We start from the raw sequence: 23,545 nt of genomic DNA, 5'->3' as shown, positions 1-23,545 counted from the left end.
AAATAAACAACCAGATGTTCTAGAGAGCACTACAGAGAGGAAAGCACTGCCACAGGTCTTTGGAGAGTGACTTCTTCCCTAAATGGAGTGTAATGCTGTCCACTAATGGAAGAGATTGTGCCAATGCCTGAAAATCCCCCAAAGGGTGCAAAGCAAGAGGTTCGGGTTTCTCACAGTTTGGCAGAGGCAAATGGGCAGAATTGAGACCAACTGGGTCCTCTGGTTTTTGCATATCCTGAGCATTGTTCAAAGGATACTTACACTGTCTTTATAAAGTGCTTCTTTGCAAAACACACTACTGCTTTATTAAGTAAATTCTTTTATAAGTAGTAAACAAGTGCTCCACAGACTTCACAGTCAGTGATTTTAGGTGCAATGCAAAAATTACTCAGCAAAATTCTTCAGCCCATGTCTTGAGGCAGCTTGGGTGTAAGATCATTTTATCATGTCCAAGAAACCTCAGCAGCCTTTAAATGTTTCCTTTTTATCTCCCTAACTGGGAGTTGAAAAGATTAGATAAGATATTCAATACGTAATTGCTATCTAGTTCAAAGAAACTACTTGTCCAGTACAATTTGGATCCTCCAAAATTCAGAAACTGTGCATGCCAGCCAAATCCTGGAGCATGTGACAGAGGTGCAAAGGTTTCCCAGGTGCCCAATAAATTAATGAAAATGTTCCCACTGATTTTGATAATGGAAGTCTAAGCCTTCCATGGAAAATCTCAGGGAACCCTTATTTCCAAATTCAAGACAGTTCCTTCACCAGATTTCATTAACAGCTTTTGTAAGTCAGGTAGCACATACTAAAGCTAGAGAAGTATGACAAGGGCTGCATAACCACCTCTCCCACTCAGGAAAAAGTGGAATAGCATTTGGGAATTTATTGTAAAGAGTTATGTTGCAAATGATCTACAAATTACATGTGAAGCTACAACTCAGACTAACAAGTTACAGCTTGCCAATTTTCATTAGTGACTCTTCTTTATCAGCAGCCAGAGTATTACTGTTCAAAATAGTCCTTACTCCTTTTTCTGATTACAGAGAGCTTACTAGGAAAATAAGGACACCCAGAGAATGTTTATTTTTGTAAGTATAAATGCATATATTTAACGTAGGCTACTCTCTGGAGGTTCTTGGTGAGGGTATCTGTAACAGGAAGCATAGAACAAATTCTCCTGTAATATTAAACCTGCAGTTTTCTGGGGCTTTCACCCCTGGGGCTTTATCACCACATCACCACGAGGGCTTTATTCCAGTCTCCAACAAACTGGAATATTCCTTTAGTTTCAGACAGGCATTCAATAAAATGTCTAAATCCTTTCACTGCTGTTTTGCCACTGCAGGGTTGAATCAAAACCATCAGACATCCAGTGCCTTTCCATGACATGAGTTTCCTTTCACAGCAGTTTCCCTTCAGGAGGCACCCCTCTTCCAGTGAAAAGAGGCTGGGAAGAAAATACTGGCAGCAAACTTCTTTCTTCCCCTAGGGAACCCAAAATAAAACTGGTGTGCAACACAAAGATACCCTTGGAGCAGTCCAGCATCTGGATCACAAAAGTATATCTTGAGGAAAGCTTGACTTTCAAAGCCATGTAACAGCTAACAGTGAATTTATTGGTTCATGATTTAATTCATTAAGCTGGGCTACTAATTATTTCTCCATCTGGCTTCACACTAGTATTATTTATGTAACAGCCATCTCTCTTCACCACTCATATATAAATAAAAGCCATAAATCTAGATTAATTATTCCAGTAAGATTTTGCATTTTTTAAATTACTGATCTTGATTAATACAATGGAGAAATTATAATAAAATACAAACTGTTGATGAGCCTTTGAATGTTTTTATTTTATACAAATTAGTATTAGAATATGCTCTGAGACAGTTACACATTTAAACTGAGGAGAGGTGGAAAAAGCATCATAAGTTGAGTCTCATGTTTATGTTCAAAGAGCACTGCAGATGGCAAGTCTCTGAGGTCCCATAATCATCTTCAGAGTGCATTTAAAACAAAATGAACACAAAAAGCCCAAATAAACCATGTATTGACAATCTGAATTTATCTGTCACCTTTTTATTCCGCTTGCTGAGCAAATGGCTTTTACCAGAACCTTCAATTTAAGAAAAAATGTCATTTTTTCATAAACTTTTTTATCCTCACATGAAATTGTAGGAAGGAAATCTAATAAAATCATTAAAACAACAACAACAACAAAAACCCCCACAAAACACAAACCAAGAAAACCACACCACGAAAAACCACCACCCCACAAAAAAACCCAAACCAAACAAACCCCAACTCCAAAAACCTAACAAAAATCCTACAACTACTATTCTTCTTCCTTCCATTAAATTATACTTTGCTGTATCACTAGCTATATATTTATCTTTCTATGCAGAAAAAAAATTGAAAATAATGCAGTAACACAGAGAGTTGGGGGTTTGGGAGTAACACAACTGTCCAGTTTTCCCTTTGCACAACTCCATGGTCCTCTGGGTGTGAATCTGATTTTCAGTCTGAAACTTTGTCCACTTGGGAACCCCAGAGACCCTTCCTGCCACTGGTACTTAACTCTCAGCCATAGCTAGGGAGAGATGCTTGGATCCAAAGCTTTCAGCTTTCCCTCAGATTTGCTCTTTCTGTTGGTCCTGTCATCCCCAGCCTGCAGCTGCTCTGCCAGTCAGAAAATGCTACAGCAACACCTCAGCACATGAGAACGTGTTTGTTCCCCGCTGGTGTCCCAGCCAGGGCATTCTCAGCACCTGCACACCTCTCACCACATGCTGGCTGCAGCCGTACATTTAATGCAAAATTCATAAATTCTAAAAACTGTAACATCCCAAGCACAGTTCAGACAACTACAGAAACTGCAATCACAACAGTAAAGAAGATAAAGAGAGAAAATCTTCACTACTCCAGTTATCTCCACATTACAGTTATCTCACCTTTGTAGTCCACTGGCTTTGCGTTCTTTAGAAGTTCCATGCACCTGGTTTCCTCCTTGTGAATCTCCAGCTGAAATCTGCATTCTGGATGGACACCATTCACCTGTGTCAAATTAACAAATAGGTTATGTCTAGAAACTAGAATTAAAATGTTTCATGAAGAATGCAACTACCAATAACAAAAGCTACAACTTTATCTGGCACGGGTTTCACTCAAGCATGTGCTAGGCATTTTTCACACTCAATGCCCATTTTAGTTTCTCACACATTGACTTTTCAGAACAAAATGTTGAAATTATCTACTGGCTTCTTCCTGTAGCATTCATTTAGCTTTCTAATGCATTTCTCAATATTGGGCCATCAGATCTTTTTCTCCAGAAAAACTCTGAGCTGAAACTGAAACAGGAGAGTAGATACATTTTCTTTTTTTCCCTTTTGTAGTAAGTTAGGGAGCTGAAAGTTTAGTAAAAATCACAGAAAATGAAAATTGATCAAACTTCATTCTCTTTGCCTCAGTAAATTCTGCGTTTCTTCCCTTTTCCACCATGTATATTTTATCTCCTGAAGGTCCCAAAGCATGATTATTTGATTCAAGCAAATGCTACACAGGAAGAAAACCCCACTTCTTAAAAATTAAAGCACTACTGCCTTTACTGGTTCAAAGCCCTGCCCTCAGTTCTTTGGTTTTCAGAAAAGTTCATGCATGTCCACGGGAAGAGACAGAAATGCAGCAGTACTGGGGAGAGAAACGAGACCCTGGAAAGTTGTGCTGGGGTCAGCTGAATTCAGAGAGGCACTCAGAGCCTCACAGAGAAACACATGGAATCCATAAGAGACTGCAGGGAGAAATTACTGCAGGAGGTGACAAATGGAAAAGCTGGAAATGTCAGTGGAGCTGATGGGACAGTTTGATCAGCTCAGATGAAATCACATCTTAAATAAATAAAATGGGAATATGCAGTACTTCAGTCATCCTCAAACCTCACACTTGTAATTACCAAGAAAAAGGTGGTCTGTCTTTTCTTTCACATCTTTTAGAAGACTTTTAATAACAGAATCTGGTAATGATCTCTGATTCATGACACAGCAGGTTTTTTTAAATGAGAATAATTAATAATTAAAATTAAATAATTAAATAATAATAATTAATTGTGATTCTGGGCCCAGAACCTGAGATCTAGAGTTAGGACTAAGAACCTGGTGATGTTGCAGTCTCTTTGTGGACAAAACACTTGCACAGCTTTTAAAAATACAGTGCCATAAGCATAACAGCAGGAGCTGTTATGAAAACTCACAAAAATCTGTCTCTGCTCCAAACGTCTCATTTCACCATCTACCAACATCAGAACCTTCCTTTTCCATGTCTTTTCTCTGTGTTGAGTATTGAAATTAGATGTTTTGAGTGCAGAATTCTTTTCCTTTCAAAGACACATATTTAATATAAATTATGATTTCTAGAACTTATAATTTAAAGTTCAGCATTATACTGAAAATATCTACATTTTGGTATGTATAATCTTTTTTGCAGATAGCGGCCATGTAAAGTAAAAGTCCCATGTATACATAATGTTTTTAATAGCACTTTCCTTTCCCAAAACATATTTTTGGCTATTTTTCATTTCCAAGTGGAAACATTCAATAACTGACCGTGGATTTCCTACCCATCAAGAAGAATTACAATTACTTGGTCTTGGAAAGGAAGGTTCAGTAAATAAAAATGTTAACCAAATGAAGGCTAAGTCTAGCTACTGCATTTAAGAAGCCAGCTGAATAAACAACTTCTCTTTCTGGTACCTCCAAAATATCAGTGATTAATAGTAAAGGTTAATTTGAAAACATCCATTTGTTACTACCCAAAGGTAGCACATGACTTTCCACGCTGGGCTGCATGCTAAACTATACTTTGTTCCAATACATCCAGTTCATTCAGATGGACTTCACAAAGCTAAAGAGATTTAGGGTTCCAGTCTGCGTGGCACTGACCACCTCCCGAAACACATCAAGATTTCCAGGGCACTCATCATTTTTTAGGACTTGTGCTCATCCATCTTTCCCTCTGCTTAACCAAGGATGGGTTATCCTTTGTCACTAATGAATACAGAACTGCACGTAAAGGTGCACTCTGAGCTGGAAACCCAGCTCAGGAGTCTCTGTGCGTTTTGAGCAACTTAACAATTGCTAAAGCATCTGGACCAGCAGTTTGACAGATAAAAACTTCCTCTGACAAGCAGCTTACACTCATCTTCAGTATGGTTTCCTGACTTTGGTGTTACAGAGTAACAAAATATTTAAAAGACAAAAAAAAATTGTGTATCCTATTTCCATCAATGTAACTGACTTTTACAAACTACTTAAACGCTTGAAAAATATAAAGACGATAAAAGCAGGCGTCCTAAAGAAGACTTCAACATTCTGAATACTTCGTACATCGCAATCCTACTGTTCATATTACAGAGCAGTTGTGGATGTGGAGCCTTTCCCCGCACGGACAGCACCTGCCTCCGCACCGCCCCGGGCAGCGCTCCGTGAAAACTCCTCGCAAACCGGCGGTGCGCACCGGAGCCGGGAAAACCGCGGGGATGGAGCGGCGGCCGGGCGGGGAAGGATGGGAGCGTGCCCGGAGGAGCGGAGCCGGGCAGAGCCGTCCGGGGGATGCTGCAGGGAGCGCCCGGAGCTCCCGGCGGGGCTGCGAGCCCGCTCCCCTCGCGTTCCCCGCCCGGGGCCAGCCGGGCCGGTGGCGGAGGCACCGCAGTCCCGGAGCCCCGCACCTGCCGCAGAGCCCCCGCCCCGCGGAGCTGCCGGAACAGCCCGGAGGGCTCCGCACGGGCTCCTCACGGGAGAGCCGTGGGGTCACCCCGCCCGCGGTCCGGAGCGCAGGGAGTTCCCTCGGGCGGCTGTGACTTACCGGCCCCAGGCTCCAGCAGAGCGAGAGCAGCAGGATCGGCAGGGTCCTCATGCCCGCCCAGAGCCAGGCCCGCCGGGCTGCGCTGCCCCGCGGCGCTCCGCGGGCCCCCTTGGAAGGCGGGGAGCGGGCTCCGGGTCCCGCCCGGCACCATAGGGCCCGGGCCCCGCCGGCTCCCCCGCCCCGCTGGCGGCTCCGCACCTGCCCCGCTCCGGCGCCTCAGCTCCCGGCCCCACCGCGGCCGTGCCCGCCGCCGCTCTGCGCGGAGCTCCTCCTCTAGCCCCCGGCTCCTGCCCGCCCGCCCGCCCGAGTCTCCCCAGCCCCTCTCCTCTCCTTCCTTTTCTCCTCCTCCCTCTCGCTGCCGCCGGCGCTCCCCCCATAAGAGGTGCGAGGCTGCCCCGAGCCGCCCCCCGCCCATCGCTGCGCCCCGCAGGTGCCGCCGCCACCCCCGGCTGCTGCCGGGCGCTGGGTGCCCCTTACCCCTCTCACCCCTCTCACCCCTCTTACCCCTCTCACCCCTCGCTGCCGCTCCTGTGCCGGAGAACCCCCTCGACCCACGACACACGCCCAGCGAGCCTGGGTGCCCGTCCCGGCAGCGCATCGGTGCCCGCACTTGGGGTGCTTTTTGCCGGAGAAACCTGTAAGATCATCGAACACAGTCCCCTCAAGCCAGGCACGCACGAAAAATGTTGAGGGGTGAGTGGAGTGATCCCTGGCAGCGTCAGTCTTACCACTGTGCAGAGCAGCAGCTCTATTACTAAATCTTTCTTCCCCACAACTGGGTTTTTTTGAGGTCTGAATAGAGGACCAAGAGTTTAAGGCAAGTCCAAGTTATTGCTTGGCAGTTTACACCAGGCATGGATGTGGGCTTTGCCTCACAAAGCATAGAAAATAAGCAGTCAAGTGACATGTTAGCACATGCCTTATGTTATAGAAACAGAAGCATTTGTATATTGTCTTTTAGCAGAGAATGTGAATATATTACAGTTGTCTTTCCATTAATGTGTGTTGTAATGTAAGTATTATGTATTAAAAGGGACTGGGGAACTGGGGAGGCAGCATAAAACTCTCCTAAATAGTCCTCCAAAATAACCAGCTACAAGCAAAGCAAGGACACTTCTATGAGAAAAGCTAAAGAGAATTTTAATTTTTAAATGCATATTCAAAAATTATTTTCATATATTGAGAAGAGATACCTGATTATAACATCTTTGTATGATATCTTTGATATCATACAAAAGAAATACTACAAACTAATAAACAGTATTATCAGCTGCGTGCTGAGTACAGAAGGAAACAATGTAGAAAGAAAAACTTGTAGGATGATATATTGTCAGGTAATGAAAGTGTTCTCATTGTAGTAGAAAAGAGTTCCTCTTCAGATTGACTTTGGTCTGTATATCACAGGTGGACTGAGAGGCTGGATTGCACCTACTCCTGGCACAGCTGGCTTGCAGAGGAGACCAGTTACGCCATCAGATTCCCAGGCAAGCTCTCAGGTCAAAACTCCTAGCCATGGAGAACTGCACAGTGTGACCCCTCTGATTCCTGAGACCGGTGTCCAGGATTCCTCCTCGGGCTCTTGGCTGACACAGGCAGTCTGGATGTGCTCTTCACAATTTCTTAAGAGCTATCAGTCTTTCCAAAATAACAATCTCAAACCCATTTCTTTTATCATTCACAAGAATCTGATGTTTTATCATTACTGCAAGGCTTTGGAAAATCCTTCCTGTCTTTGCTCTTTAGAAGTCCTTTCTTGCCCTTTGAGATGACTGGCATCCTGCTAAGAGAGCAGTTGTTCTCATGAGTGGAATTAATACACGCCAAGGCTCATCAGGTTTGTCAGCAATAAATCCCAGAGCAGTCCCTGGGCAGAGGAGCCACCAGGCAGGCTGGCTGTCCCCTAGCTGGGCTGCCCCAGCAGCTGAGGACACCAGAGTTGCCAGACATCCAACCCCAGTGTTTGATTCCTCGAGCAAATGATTCATTAGGCTGTTGAAGCTGAGTAGCCTGGGAAACCAATTAACAAATTACTGTTAAACGTTTTGTGTAGAAGCAGTCTTGGGAACTGTCATCATTATTCCTTCTGTGGAATGACAGAAACGAATATTTCAAGTTTTAGTAGTGCACGTATCCTAGAACTAGCAAAGAAGTTTTGAGACTTGCATGTGTTCTATCAGAAGATTGTACGCAGTCAGATTTTTATGATTTTTTGTTTTCAATGAATCAGCATTTTTAGGTGAAAAGAAATATCATCAGTTATTTCTCAGCTCTTTCCTCTGTTGCTGTTCCCAGTGACTCTTTCACATGAAAAAGACAGCAGGTGAAGTGATCAAATACTAATATTTTTGTTTACATATAGCTAAGTGCCTTTTCTTTCCTAAGAAGAAAAGTTCTTCTTCCTAAGAAGAAAACAAGTTTCTGGATGAAGTCCAGAAATCATGGTTCAAGTTCTTTTCACTTAAGCATATCACAGTTCAGTGCTCTGTTACAGCGGATGTAGAAGGGAAATAAAGAACAAGAATGGAACTATAACAGCTGGTGATATATAGAGGCAAATACAAATGAGACTGATGCTCTTAATCAGCAAAGAACAGATAGGTTTATGAAAGAACAAAGGAGTCATACAAATTTAGACAGAGTTGATTTGATGACATTTCAAAGAAGGGATTGTCAAATCAAAAGGAAAAATTTTATGGAGGTATCCATGAAGCACAGGACTGCAAATACACAGAGAGAATGGAGTCCAAACATGGGTAAAAACTCATCACAATAGAGGTGGTAGGGAAGTAAATGCATTTTGACTGAACTAAATATTATTTTGGATCAGCTGAGCCTGGTGTTCCTCAGAGGGCAGTAAAAGTGGAAATAGAAAATTCAGTGACAGGCAATGGACGCCGTGGCCGGCAGTGCCAAGGGACAGCAAGTTCTCTGCTCTCACAACACATTCAGAACCCAAAAGCCTTTCTTCTGATCCAGTTGTTGGGTGAGTCTGCCTGCCAAGGAAAGGTACAAGCCAGTAGAGCTATAAGTAACAAGTATTTGCTGCCTGGCCATCTGTCTGTTTGAATCCTCTAATACAGTGCTGGCTGTAAATGGCTGATTCAGACTTTCCATACTGAAGTAATGACACCAATCCCCTTTGAGCTGAACTCTTATTTAAATTGTTGATGGAATTAAAGATGCTTTGAAAATTTGTATTTTACCCACAAATCTTGTTCATGTTCTGTGTATAGACTCTAAATCTATTGCTTTCATTGTTTAAAAGGAGTTTTCTTTTGTTCAATCATCTAACAATTATTGCTCACATAATGCATAACATACAGTTGCCAGAAATACCTAAACTGCATGAAAGTTTTGAAGGGTTTCCCTTAAAGCATGTGTACAAGCCATCCTGAAGCACGTGCCTCTTGTAAGTGTGGCTGTCTCTTGAGCTGCTCAAGCTGTTTCATGTGTTTGGAGCCCTGCTTTCCAGACTGCAGAGAGTTTATGTGGAATGCTTTATGTCTCATTGCCAAAGGAGTGCTCTTCCTAAGTCTTCACACTTTTCAAAGACACTAGGTCTTCATCAGATATTCCTAAATCTCCCAAAGGCACTCTCTACTGTCATCCTACATTTTGTTAGGTTGTTTGTTCAGGGCTTTTTTTCTGCAGCCCAACTATTTAAGGAAAGATTCCATCAGCCTTGGAAATAGATTTCAGAAAGGGTTTCCAGGAAAAGCTATTGGGATAAATGTACGTGCAGTTTGGATCTTTTACACTGGAGAAAATTAAAGTTCTGTAAAAATTAGTATCAGTAACTATTTACACATTTGATCTTACTAAGCCTCTGTCAGTGATCACATAGAATACAACGAAGAAGATTCCAGGCCTGAGTGAGGCAAACAGTTTGTGCCCTGCTCATGACAATGGGATTTCAGACCTTGGGCATGCTCCAGGGGACATGTGGCTGCAGCACCATCCTTTGAGAAGCAGCACACTGATGCTACTGTCCAACCCTCCTAAGTCAAACATTGTAGCTGCAGTAAGAGGAGAAGGTGAAATTCAGGTTCTCTGAATAAACAGAAAATGAAATTCAGATTCTTCGTGTTTTAACTGAAGATCCAGATGGTGTCCAGAAGTTCTTCTGAACTTTTGTCACCATTACTGATCGTGTTATGTCCCTATAATCTCCCTGTGAACCCTGTGTTGTCTTCTAGGCAGAGAAGCAACACCGCACAGAGTGTTCTAAGGAAAGGCTGTTCTCAAGTGTGTCACCTCAGCTTTTTCATTCTCCTCCCTCTGAGCATCCCCAACAGTGCCCTGCTGTGTCTGGGCATGAGGAGTAGCTTTATGATGTAGCTGAGGGTGCATCTTCTAATGGTGAGGCTCAAACTGCTCCACAAAATAATTTTTGGCAGTGGCCTGTGAAGTGGCAGTTTGCCAATATCAGCACACCAACTCCACCCCAACACAGATATTCCAAACCCGGCACAGCCACATGAAGAATCCTCCGGAGCTCTCTTTCTGTAATGTGCAGGTAGCTTGGCTGCAAAAGATGTTTCTGCAGATTACAAATACAAAAAAATTCAGTAAAATAAAGACATATTTCTGTCTGTTTTTTTTAAGTTCAGGACTGCTGAATAGCTTGTTCAAAGTGATGTCTGTAACTGTGAAATCCTCAGTCGGAAAATGGCACAGGGATGCTTTTCACTGAAGATACAGAATGTAGTCTACAGTACTTAGTGTAAAGTATGCAATTTTGTTCTTTCTCTCTTTAAAATTTAGAAGGCTTCCATGTAATTTCAAAAGAGTGAGAAAGATCCCGTTAGTATAATGAACTTTTTCAGTTTTTTGTCCAGGGTATCCCATTTTTCTGATTTTCATTATACTTCAGATCCTTATTATACTCATTAAACTAACAGGCATTCAGTTACATTCGCATGTGTAGGTGAAGTAGAATTTGATCTTTTAAATTTATAGTTTAAATTTAATACAAATAAGCCGGGTATTTGGCACAGTGGAAAGTACATGGCTAATGTCATTTTAACTCTAATTTGTTTCAAAATTCCAGATTTGGTCTTTTTTTCTTTTCTGGTTTTCTTTTTTTTTTTTTTGAGAGCTTACTGGACATGAAAACAAAAGTCTTTTTCTTCTGATACAATGAGAAGAAAATTCTCCCATTTAGTTTTAGGGGGTTTGTAATGGTTAGTTAGGATGTTTGGTCTTATTTTTATATTTTTTACAATTTAAAGTAAAGGGTAGATCTTACCAAAAAACTCAAAGACAAAACATAGAAAACTACAGAAAAAATTAACTGATAAAGTGGCATAAAAGATATGAGAAGAATAGATAAGTGCAGAAGGGAAGACAAATGAAAAATAAAATAGAATACAAATACTGTTTATCAAAGGGAGTTAGTACTAGCGTGAGCATACTTTGCTGAGAAAAAGTAAGAAAATGTCTTTCTATACAAAGAAAAGTCATTAAATTTGTTCTGAGGAGCTGTCAAAAATGTGTTTGATATGCTGCCATAGAAATTGCTAGTAGAACTGGTAGAGCTTAATGAAGCATCTATTTGGTTAAAATGTGATTAAATAAGCCTGACTAATAATACTGATGTATAAAGAGAAGAAGAAGAGGAAATAGCAGTAAAGTTCCTCAGAGATCAGGCTGGGGTCCTGTTTTACTCCTTTTAATAATTATTTTCATTTTTGACAAAACAAAATTTGCTGCTGATTCAAAGTGCTGTCAGTAGTAAGCGGTATCCAGGTAATCCTATAGAACTGGATCATCTGAAAATTAAGTCCTAAAAAGTAGTTGGAAATTTAATAAAGCAAGATGGAACGACGTGCAAAAAACAACAAACAAATGTTACCACCATAAGCTAAAGGGCAGTAGCAGGAAATCCTGTGTATGCAAGTCAGTGTGTGGCAAATATGAGTATTAATGTGACATGGCTGTGAAAAATAAATGTGATCTCAGGACACATGGGACAGAGACTTGTTATAGAGTTAAAACCCAATGAATGAGGCCAGGTAACACACAGAGGTTGAGTCAGGTCTTATCTGGAGCACTGCACATAAATTTAGCAATCTGCAGTCAAGAAAGATGAATTCAGCAGATAAAGAACATATTAATGAACAGCTCAGGATTTTAGAGAATGTTTGGTTCAGTTGCCTGTGGAAATGTAAACTGAGATGAAATATGTCATCAGGAAAGGAGCTATGCATTCTACAGGAAATCTGGCAGAAAAATGGGTGGATTAAGCTAGGTGAGAGTAAATGTGCAGATTCATATCCAGGTGGCTGTTCTAGACAAATATTTTAACAGTGAAGGCAAAGAACTGTTTTTTTTTTTTTCAAGATAGAACATGATCAGTCAGTTGAAAGGATTTTGTACTGTGGCTCTGTGCGTAAACAATAGACTGATTTTCTGTAGATCTTTTCCAAGCCCCTATCCTACTTTGTCATAAATAGTCCCTCTCCAAATTTTCTGTCAAAATCACTGTTCTACAGAAAATTGATTGCTGGACTTTTTTTCTTTTTACACAGAAAAAGTAGTTTTCTATACAGGGTGCACACCTTTGTGGAAACTCCTATTTTTCATCAAAAATCCAACTATTTTTTGCCAGAAATACAAATATTTTGTTTTTGGATAAATATTTCCATTTGGAGCTTTTCAAAACAACAATAAATTTTGCTAGAGGGGAAACAGAAATCCCTACTAGGCTCTACTTTGTAAAGTTTTTATGTTCAATGGAACATTTTCTTGGAGCAGAATAGATTTTACGCAAATTTGCAAAAACTGTATCTAGATCCTCATATTTTGGTAAACTGGGAGTATTTGTATAAGGAAACCTCTACTGGCCTCTTCTCCAGAAATAGGAAAAATAAAACATTTAAATCTGTACTAAATGATGATTGAAAAAAAGAGATTAAAAATCACAGCCAACACTGTAAAGGGAGAGAGGGAGAATAGCTTTTATGTAGTCAAAAGATTAGGTGCTAGTTCTGCATTATTTTAAATCTTGGAGTAGAGCCAAGTAAATGTATAGAGAATTTTTAGTCAGAGTAAGTTGCAGTTTGAGGTTGTTTCAATTGTCAAGTTTTTTCTTTAGGATAGAATATTGTTTACACTGTGGTGGGTTTTTTTGACACTTCAAGAGGAAGACTGAAATGCCTTTGAAACTAAGAACGTAATTCTGTCAAAAACTTTGACTAACCATGAGCCTAATGGGTATAAATAAAGCAAGAATTTTAGAAAGAGGAGAGATGAGATTTCAGTGTAGTTATCAATATGAGGCTTGGTTTCTGTTGCTTAGCTCAAGCCTACCCAGGAGATACGAACGGAAAAATGTCATCATTGATGTAATCGAACTTTTAAACACTCTAAAATTACTGTCTCCATTAAGAGAAAAAATCATCGGGTAGAAAAGTAACAACACTGTAAGTGAAGCCTAATTGTCCAGTGTAACGTGATCTGAATGACACTCTGATCAGGAAAGGATTACTGAGGCTTGTGTAAAGAATTTTCCCACGTAACTGGAGGGTAAAAGAAATACCTGTTGATGAAACGAGCCCCTGTAATCCACAGGAATGTTCCACAGACAGTACCATCCACTCTAGGTCCCAAGTTAAACAGAAAACACCAGAGAGGCAGGAAAAGGCAGGGCAGTTCTGCTAGGGGCTGCCAGCATTAGTGGGTGAAGACAGATGGGCATTCAGGTGAGCAGGTGTCTCTGGAAAATGCAGTATTAGGAGCAGAGGTGTGCTCTGTCCTCTAGATTACATCTTTGGTACTGTCTTGGATTGAGATGAGCTTCCTGGTTTGAAAGTTGCTAGAAAGGGTTGGAAGTAAAATGAGAGCCAGACCCAGTGTGGCAGAGTGGCCCAGCTTCAGGAGGACACAGAGGGGATGTCACTGAGCAGAGAGCCTGGTGGATTGGACAGCCAGGAGCTGTGTGCTCAGACCTCTCAGCTTACACAACCCTGGATGCCTACATTTCCCACTTTCTGGAAAAATGCATTTATTGCTCTGGTATTACACAGAATTACAACTTTGCCTCTGAACAGATGGAATAAAGTGCTTGTAAGCCTCAGATGCTTGCATTTTGCTGGAAAATGAGTGTCCATGGACCAGTTCTTGCCCTATATTTCCCCAATCATTCTTTAACAAGTGCTAACTAAACCCTGAGAATGTAATTCTGAAATCTCTTTAGTTATGATCCTGGGGAGGTGTTCAGAGTCTTTGGGTTTGTGCAGCTGCACTGGATATTGAGAAAGCTCAGACTGGAATCATGGAACCCTGATGAGAAACTTGAGTATTGCCTTAAATCTTCATTTGTGGCCCAGCCTTGTTCACCTTGAGATCAATGGCAATAGTCCCATTGGCTTCAGCTAGGAACAAAATCAAGCATTTGGCTGTGAAACTATGTAAATTCTACTCAAATCTAGAATTTCTATAAATCACGCTGCTCTTTTTGAGGTGAGCTCATAGCTGGCTGGGCTTATGATCACTAGAGGGATGATGGCACAGACCCTTCCTTTTTTAAGTATCCTACATCAGCCATAGTGTGGGGCATCTCATGTACCATGGAATGATATGCAGTAAATATGCCAGTAATTAGCTAACTCAGTCTCCACAATTGAAATGCCAGGAGAACTTTTCCCCTGTTGCAATCCTGTTTTGGACTGAGAACCTAGAAACTGATTATAGAAGTAATTTCCCTTCCTTAATATATACTGTTTTTAATGGAATTGTGCAGAATGATAAGTGAGAGGCAAATGTCAAAACACCAGACAGAAACTGACTCACCAGTCATAGGATTTAATATTAAGGTCAGGCTATGGAAATAACAATGGCACCCAGTCTTTATTATCTTGTGCCTTATGCAGTGATTTACATTGGAGCAAAATGACTGGAGTGGATAGAATGTGCTAATTTTCCAAATTTGGTGGTATTTTACATATTCCTTTCACACTTGTTAGCAATGACACAGGGCAACAAAGCAGTTAAAACAAGACAAGAACACAAAACAAAGGAACAAGCTCAGAATGTCCTAGAAGATTATTATGAGCAATTGTTTGCAGGGACTTTAAGGTTTGTTCTTTTTTTCTCTTCAGGCAGAGTTGAAATGTTGACATTCTTTCCAAATAGAGCATAGCAAAAGCACACACAGTGCACACTTTCCCTTGCTAGTCATTCCACTTTCCCCTGCTTTTTCTTAACACATTTGCATGTGCCAATTGGTAACAAGCCTTTAATGTTGATGCTTTTTATTTGAAAAACAGCTTTCATCACAGAGCTTTGATTGCATGGACTGCTCTGTGGTAAGTGAGCTTCAAATTACATTATGCTTGAACTAACTGCATCTGCTCACTACAAGTACTCAGTCCACAGTGGCACAGGAAGACAGGGAAGGTTGTCAGGTCAAATGCTGATCCCAGCTTTCATGCAGTACTAAACTTACATGTTAATGGTACTTGATACTCCTTCTCTGTTACTGAAACAGCCCCAAACTCTCATGCTGTGTAAGTCTTTGTAAGTTCTGTCCCTTCCCTGCTGGTCATCACCCTGCAGTGCTGGTTCGTGTTTCGGTTGTAGAATGGTGATGAATTACAGGCTTCAGACTCAAAGTGTCATATACTCATGCTATCAATTTTTGTTGGGTTTGATTACCTCAATGTTTATTGTCATGTGACCTTTCTGCACTGCTGTCTATCTGCCTTGTAGTGGCTGGACACTAGATAACATCAGTAGCAATTTCACACTTTTTTTCCTCAACACCTTTGTAAGGTCATTTTCCAACTCTCCCTCATCAAGCCATGATGATAACTTGGGACTGCAGTGTTTGGTCAATAGATTGATTTTAGAATAGCCAGTGGCTGTGATTTTGACTGCAGTAGCCACAGTAACTTCTGTACTACTTCATTTTGAATATATTGTTCACAGAGGTCATTTACCTAGATGAATTTGAAACTAAGAGCCTTTCAGTTATTTTTGAATTATGTGTTTCTGGAAATTAATGGTATGTTTTTCTATTCTCTTCTAGATACTCTGAAATATGAAGGACTTGCCATTCTGCCAAGGGCTGAGTGCATTGATTATGTTAATGCAGAAGGGACAAAAGGTGCAGGTGTGACACTGCAGAAATGATGCATAAGGGAAAACTCAAATTCATGGAGGTAATACAAAGAAATAGTCAGTTGATCATGGAATGATCTAATCCAATAAATGTTCATGGAATGATAAAGTATGGAAAAGTCTATAGGGTGATACTCAACAGTCTGTCACTTTCTATGGAGTGTGATGCCCCTGACCATCTGGGTTAAAGAATAAATGACGTCTCAGTGTAAGGCCTAAATCTTGGTGTAGCTTTCAAATGTGGTAGAAGATACACAAACAAGAATGCCACACCTTTTATTTTCAAAACCAAGAATTACATACAGGGCAGGAAGCTCAGTTAAAGGGTAAAGCCCTGGCAAGCAGCAGAGGCTCTTCAAAGATACCATATGGGAATTCAGGCCAACTTCATCCTATTTTAGAAAGACAAAAGAAATCCAGCATAGCTGAACAGAAGGGTGGGGAAGGTTATTAGAGTCAAGAACCTTCAAAAGCTGAAAATGTGCCCAAAAGAGAATAACCGGAAAAATCAGAAATCTCCATATAATACACATGATAAAGCAGAACAGGACAGGGGCTGAACTTCCAAATGGCACCAGTACTAATAAAGCCTTTCTCAAACACATCAGAAGCAGCAGGCCTCCTAGAGCATCAGTATAGCAAACAGAGGATCAATATGCATCAACACTTTAAAAAAGATAAGCCTTTGAAAAAACCCAAATGGATTAATTCCCCCTGTGATCACAGTGAAGGAGTGAGTATAGAGAGCTCACCATGGCAGAACATTGACCATAGGTGACGTTTCAGGAAAATCTGTCCCTTGTCAAGATTTTGGTAGAAGTTTATGGAATAAAGAGACAAGAAGAACAGTAACTACCAGATCTGGCAATATTCCCAAAGGACCTTAGATGAATTTCCAAGTGAAAGAACTGAGCTGCTAATGGTGTGTGATGTTTCTCTTCAATCTTTGGTACAGAAGGCTGGCAGTGAGATAATATGATACTAACTTTTGAAAATTTACTCTCAATATTGATACTCTCAATACAAGGATTAGTTAGGACACAAAATTAAACTACCAAGTTACCTTTTTCACACAACGCACAGATGATATTTAGACCTTTCTAGAGGATGCTGATTGCTAAAAATTTATACAGGATAGAAATTGAACAAATTAATGGAAGGAAAGCCCACAGAGGGTAAAGAACAAAGGTATTACCACTGGCTTAGGAAACACTTTAAATGCAAATCACTAGATTCTGGGAGGATACTCATCAAAGACAAACTGTCTTTGTCCCATTTTAGCACTCTTCTGTACCTATTTGCTGTGTGCTGCTGTCAGGGACAATGTGTTGGATTAGTATGGAGTCTCGATTAGGTGTTAGGGTTCATGTTCCAGTGCTTTTGAGAAGTAAATGAATTTCTGCTAGTTGTTTTGCAGGTAATTAACAGAGGCCAGATTTCTTCTCCAAGATCATCTTCAATAACCTGTATCTGCACAGGATTTGGGATTAAAAGGTAGAGAAGTTGAACAAATGAGGCCAATAATCTCTATTTATTTAACTCTTCTTCACCTCTACCCAAAATACATAAGAAAAACCAGAAAGATAAAGAAACAAATTACAGAAAAAGGGGCATGCAGCATCAAAACTCTGCCTTTTAGTTTTAGGTTTTTTTCTACACTAGTTTTAGTTTTAGTTTTAGTTTGCCCTTTTGATTTTTATACACTTTGAGTAACTGTATACACATTAGTAAATACTAGTTTAAAGTTCACGTTTATTTCTTGCTGACAGGCAAAATTATTAATATTTTTATGATAATATATTTGTCATCTTAAGTCTTCTTCAGCACTTTTTGTGCCCACTTAATTTTAAGGAAATGGAAAACTGAAATCATACCAACTTCAAAAGAGTTTATTAAAGGGCAGAAACAGCAACTAGAAATATGTATTAGCCAAGTCTGTTGTACACTGTGTTCCCAAATTAGCAAGCCCAGAAAGATCTATTTTGATTGATATTTTATTTGGCATTTAAATTTACTCTTACACCAGTTATTCCATAAATTAATCAGGTACAACATTCCTCATACAGTCTATGAGTCCTCTCATCCTAGAAGTTTAAAATAATATCCACAACTGGAGCTCCAAAGAATTGCAGCGTATCTGGAAGGACCCACAGTATTTCTCTACTCTCCCTCAAAAATTTGCATTGGCAACCAATTACTGCAGCATGGCTGGCCTGTCTCAGAGGCTGAACTGAAAGATCTTCCAGGATCTTTATTAGCTCTTGGCAGCACAAATGTGATATTCTTGTGGTATATTATGTTTTCCTAAGCCAAACAAATGCAAGGAATGTCCATTTAACATAACTCCTTACACAGGCTGAACATTACAAAGTGATGGAACAAAAAGTAGCTAGAATGTACAAAAAGAGACAATACACCTCTCTAAAGGAAAATCAATATCTGGTTTTTCAAAGGGCCATGAGGAAGAAAAGGATGATGCTCTCAGGTATAATGCTACAGGAGAAAACAAACTAGGGAGAAGAAGGCTTCCTCACAACTCAAGTAGAGAGCACACAGGGGAGGATGACTTTTGCAGACACTGTTAAGACTGAAAAACCTCCTGAAAGGAGCTGTCCTCATCTGGATGTCATTGGTGGTTTTGGACAGTCGGTGAACATCATCCTGGAAGAGCTTCTTGTTGATGCTTTTATCAGTGACACAGAAGCAACTGATTCAAGCAACACCAATTAGTAATTTGGGAGCACTGTAGTTTTCTGCAGTGCTGGGTGAGAAACTGGATAGAAAGACTCAGTTGCTTCCACGTTGGTGTGGGAACGTGGGATACTTTTTCAGACTTTAACATTGCTTAGGAGTTTGAGCTGGTAGGGCTGCTGCCAGCAAAGTAGGTATGACATGTCTTGGTAAAAACCTCTGTGCACACAGAAAGGACTGTTTACTTCTTTGAATCTCAGGAGACATATATGGATATAATGACAGTGACAGGCTTTGACTGTCTTAATTCAAAAACTATCCAGATCTCTCTTACAGTTAATTTTTGGTTTTTTGGAATCAAGAAAAATGTGGCAACCCTAAGCTTAAAAAAATTTGGCCAAAGAGTGGCCAAAAGGAAAGTTTTAAATGGAAATAATCCCCAAAGCCCCAAAATCTATTGCTAATGGACAAAAGCATAATGTTTTTCAGAAAATTCTGGACTCAGTCTTGGTACTTTCAGACTACCCCAATGAGAAGAGTTGCCAGCTCCTGCTCATTTTTCTGGAAGATTCTAGTTTCCAAAAGCACGTGTCAATGTATTGCAAGACTTTGGCTGTGATTATAGGATCCCATCCTAAAAATGTGCTGCTGGGTAAAGACTAACCAGCCTTAACACTACAAAGCTGGATTGAGTCCCAATACAAATGCTTAAACTGTTTAATTACCTCCAAATATTTTTACTTAGAAATGTATTTCACTAAAAAAACATGTATTGTTTAGTAACATTGTCTCTGGAATTGCCCAGAAAGAGAAATACAAAGAGAAAAATAATTTCCTGCAAGTCAGTATTGCTGAGATGAATACATATCCTTGTTTATTATTTCTGTTTCAAACTGTTTCATTCCCCTCTAATAACATTCTTTGAGAGATAAATCTAATCTCCAAATCCTTCCTACTGAATTGTAAACAAATCAGATAGAACTAGATTATAGAACTATAATCTAGTTTCATTCACAAACAGAAAATGGAGATTTTAAAACATGAATTCAATATCAGACCAAAGAAAATTAAATACACTTCTGAATGCTAGCACAGGTCTTTGTTTCCAATTCCTCATTCCAGATGAAGTGAATTAGCCCAGATTTTCTGTTTGAAGGCTTTGGTAACAATGCTTGATTATGGAACCAAGTATTGGACATTGGTTGTCTTTGATGTCTTTCTACCTGATCTGCACTCACCAGCTTTAAATAAAGTTCTGCCAGAATAAGTACCGCAAACATTTCAAATGTTCCTCAGAGATGCCTTTCCTGAACTCAGTCTGTGGGCTGGGGGCTGAATTTTACTTTCCTGAGTCTGAAAGCAACATTTGGTCTTCTCTTGGAAAATGGAGAAATGCTTTTCTTAAAACTTCCCTGAGATTAAATTGCAGCATCTGCTCAAAATACTGAGGGAAGTTTGAACCAATAAAGTTACTGCATTTCCAAAAATACCAGGATCACAGAAAATACACAATTCTTCTTGTTGTTGTTTTGTTTTGTTTTAATGTTTTAATTCCTAATTAAACAAAATCCAGAATTTAGTTCAGAAGTTCCCAAAATGAGGTTTTAGTATCTCTCATGTACTGCCTTTGACTTCTATAGTCCATTTTATATGCACAAGCACACATTTGAATAAACTTTGTATAAAAGATATCCTTCACTTTCCTTCCCAGCTAGTAAAATATCTTCTGCCAATTCCTGCCCCTAAATGCATAAAAATATTAAAACCAGATGTATTAAAATAACCGTATTAAAAAGATGTCAGAAACTTTTTGAAACACTGTCAAAATGATTTTGATTATTTCAGTTCACAGCAACTGACCTCAAAATAATAATAAAAATTACTTTCATGGTTCCAATTTCTATAGCATTACTCTGAAATTTTCATTTTAGACTCATATTTTTATAAACATTTTTACAGTATTTTTCATTCTTTGGACATGGAGAGAAATGTCTGTTTATTTATAGACTGTAATGCATATGTCAGCTGAGGTCTTAACCTTTTAAAACGAAAACTTCTCATGTCTTATGAAGTCATACTAAGATTTAAGATAAAGGGGTTCATTAGACATACTTTGCAAATCTGAAGCCCTGTATTAAAAGTGGTCTGCAAAAATTGTGTCTTGTTTTTTAAGGCTGTGAGCCCTTTGTGATGACACTTTGTTTTGTTTAATCGTTATTTTGAAAAATAAAGATGTCATCTGTTAATACCTTTTTTCAGATGTGATGCCAAATATTTTTCAAAAGGCCTCCTGAAGTTAAGTAACAAAACATAAAGAGCCATGAAAACCCGGAACACTTTTGTTAGCATGAGAGAAAATTCTTTCTGTTCTGAATAGCCCCAGTTTCACTGCCTTTGATCACAGGATGTCACTTCTGATGTACAATATGTCACTATTTTACTAATCTTTTCAGACAGATTTTACAGTCTGTTCAGATTATAATAAAAGGTTTACACCTCTTAGCTGCAACCTCATTAAACCCCATGTGCTATTGAGAGAAGGGGTTTTATTGTAGCTTGTGTTATCTAGCAAAGAAAATCATAAAGGAAGAGCTGAGGTTTTCCAGAAGTGTCTAACGCATTTGCTTCAATTACTTAAAAACTTACCACCAAAACTGATGACAAAATTTTCCAAAGTACAAAACTTTTGCTCTAGACATCTATAAGCTCCTAGAATCTTAAAATCCAAATAGGATCAAGTGGGAAAAAAAAATAATTGCTGTACCAATGGATGAGAACAGAATTTTAAAGAATGTGTTTAGCTTTAAATGAGAGAACATTGGTGGAGGGAACTCACATGGAAGAAAAATTTGAGGGAGGAATGCATTCATCAGTGCCTAATAGGGTAAAGCTCCCACTGACATTTTTCCCATGGTTAAAATATTTCTAACATTTCTGTATTCCATGAATTCTCTTCTTCATAGCAAAGCCAGAACTACTGCTGCCTTTTTCTCTGGGGGTGGATAAACTGATGGAATTCTTCCCTTTTTGATTCAGCCATTTTCATAAAATTTCTGGCAACTTAGTATCTTTGTGCAGTAATAGGATAGTCTGGCTTTTGGGGGGTTGTATTTGAATGCAAAAAACTCTCCTTGTTTTATGATACTACATATAAAAATCCACTGTAAACAAAGAAAAAATGGAATTTAACAAAAATATTATTCTAGATATAACTTTTCTAAGTGATAAAATTTATTTATACTGTTCTAAGAATACATGCTCAGGCCTAGCTTTATTTTAAGCACCAGCCTTAGTTATATGATCCTATGTACTGGCAATGGCAATGACTTAAAATCTGTGTAGCCTTTGCTTTGAGAACTCAGCTGACATTTCTGTTTGCATAGAGAGGGTGAGACACACACACAAAAAGAAGAAACTAGTAAAATAACAACAGTATAAAGAAAAAAAAATTACCGATTATATCCAATTTTCTATATTTGACTATGTTTCTGTTTTTCATATGATTTTGAACATAAATACTCACTAGGATATATTTTGGGTTTGGTAGAATCATTATTTTGACAACCAGAAGTGGATTACTCTGAGATTGTTTACTTCCCTTTTTTCCTCCAATTACCTGCAATGCTTCTTTTGAGAAGAATAAAGACCACATTGCACCTTGGAAGTTTCAATTCAACCAGGTAACCTGGCTCATGGAAAAGAATGAAAACAAAATTTATTTGAAATGCATTTCCCAATACTAAAGCTGCAAAGCCAAGGATTCAAAAGTTTCAGAAGGGAAGACTAAAGGTTGCCTGTAACTTTCTGTTGACCTTCTGGGCATGTGCATTACAATTCAGACCTTCAGTACATGATGATATTTTCCCCCCAGTTATCTATCCCTCATTCAGTTCATGTATGCAGAATAATTTCTTTTATTTTATTCAGTATGTGACCTTAGACATCTTACTTAATTCCTGCTATCCAAACCCTCCTTAGAACAGAGATTTGTCAATTTTCTCGATGGCTGTTCTGCTGTACTCAGTGTCAGAGTATTTGGATACTTCACAAATGGAATGGATTAATTTTCACAGCACCCAGATGAGGTGGTACATTATTTGCCCTTTGTAGAAGGCCTAGAGATGAAGATCAAAAGGTAACTACCTAATTTTGTGTTCCAAGCCAAAACGCAGCCTAATTGTTTAGGACTTCCTATGGTACTTTCCAGCAGCTCACAAACTGCAGTTTTAAGGTACTTTGGTGAGAGTGCTTCAGCCAGTCCCAATGAAATCACCATCGAATGCCAGGCAGAAGCTCCCAGGGGGGCACCTATCTCACTGGCATCCTGCAAGGTTTTCCAGTGTGTTCCCCTCATCCCCACTCTGCCCAGCCTGTGGCCTGCTCTCCTGCCCAGCACAGCAGCGCAGCCTCTGCCTTTGACGTGACCAGCCAGAGTTTTGGGGAGATTTTTGGGGAGATTTTTGGGAGAGAGGGAAGCCAGACTGGACTCCTGCCTCTGTGGTGCCACTTGATGCCTCTATACCTCCAAGGGCCTGTCTGCCCAACTGCAAAAGGGGAATTTCCTTTGTAATCTCGGCTTTTTTGAGGGACAGCACAGAGAGAACTTCTTCGACATCCTAGACCACAGGCCAGGCCTGCCCTCACGCCCCAGGTGTGGCATCTTCTGAGGAGTGAATGCCACCTCCTGCAGGAAGCCTTCATGCCTGGATAAAGCTAAAAACCACTTCAGAACCTCACAGGATCCCTCGGTGAGAGCAGCTGGGCAACTTTCCAGCTTTTTGTGAAGGTGGGAGGTCTCTGGGAGATGAACCATTATTACACTAGCCAGGACAGAGCACTTCTGATCTCCCCAGTGAGTGCAGAAAAAGAAGCCCTG

General features: G+C 39.9%; 1 protein-coding gene across 1 annotated transcript in view; it reads right to left on the bottom strand.

Moving 5' to 3' along the window:
- Window positions 1-6,146, bottom strand: part of VIPR2 (vasoactive intestinal peptide receptor 2) — a 51,085-nt gene extending 44,939 nt beyond the window's left edge. Inside the window, exons 1-2 of the mRNA XM_063415701.1 lie at window positions 5,857-6,146; window positions 2,952-3,054 (exon numbers count right to left, since the gene is read on the bottom strand). Of these exons, the coding sequence (XP_063271771.1) occupies window positions 2,952-3,054; window positions 5,857-5,907 (154 nt within the window). The 5' untranslated portion in view covers window positions 5,908-6,146. The remainder of the gene's footprint in view (window positions 1-2,951; window positions 3,055-5,856) is intronic.
- Window positions 6,147-23,545: the final 17,399 nt, after the last annotated feature.

The sequence above is a fragment of the Prinia subflava genome, chromosome 1 (genome assembly GCF_021018805.1).
Source record: "Prinia subflava isolate CZ2003 ecotype Zambia chromosome 1, Cam_Psub_1.2, whole genome shotgun sequence".
NCBI lineage: Eukaryota > Metazoa > Chordata > Aves > Passeriformes > Cisticolidae > Prinia > Prinia subflava.
Note: the sequence above shows the minus strand (reverse complement) of the source record. Positions and strands in the feature narration are given on the sequence as shown.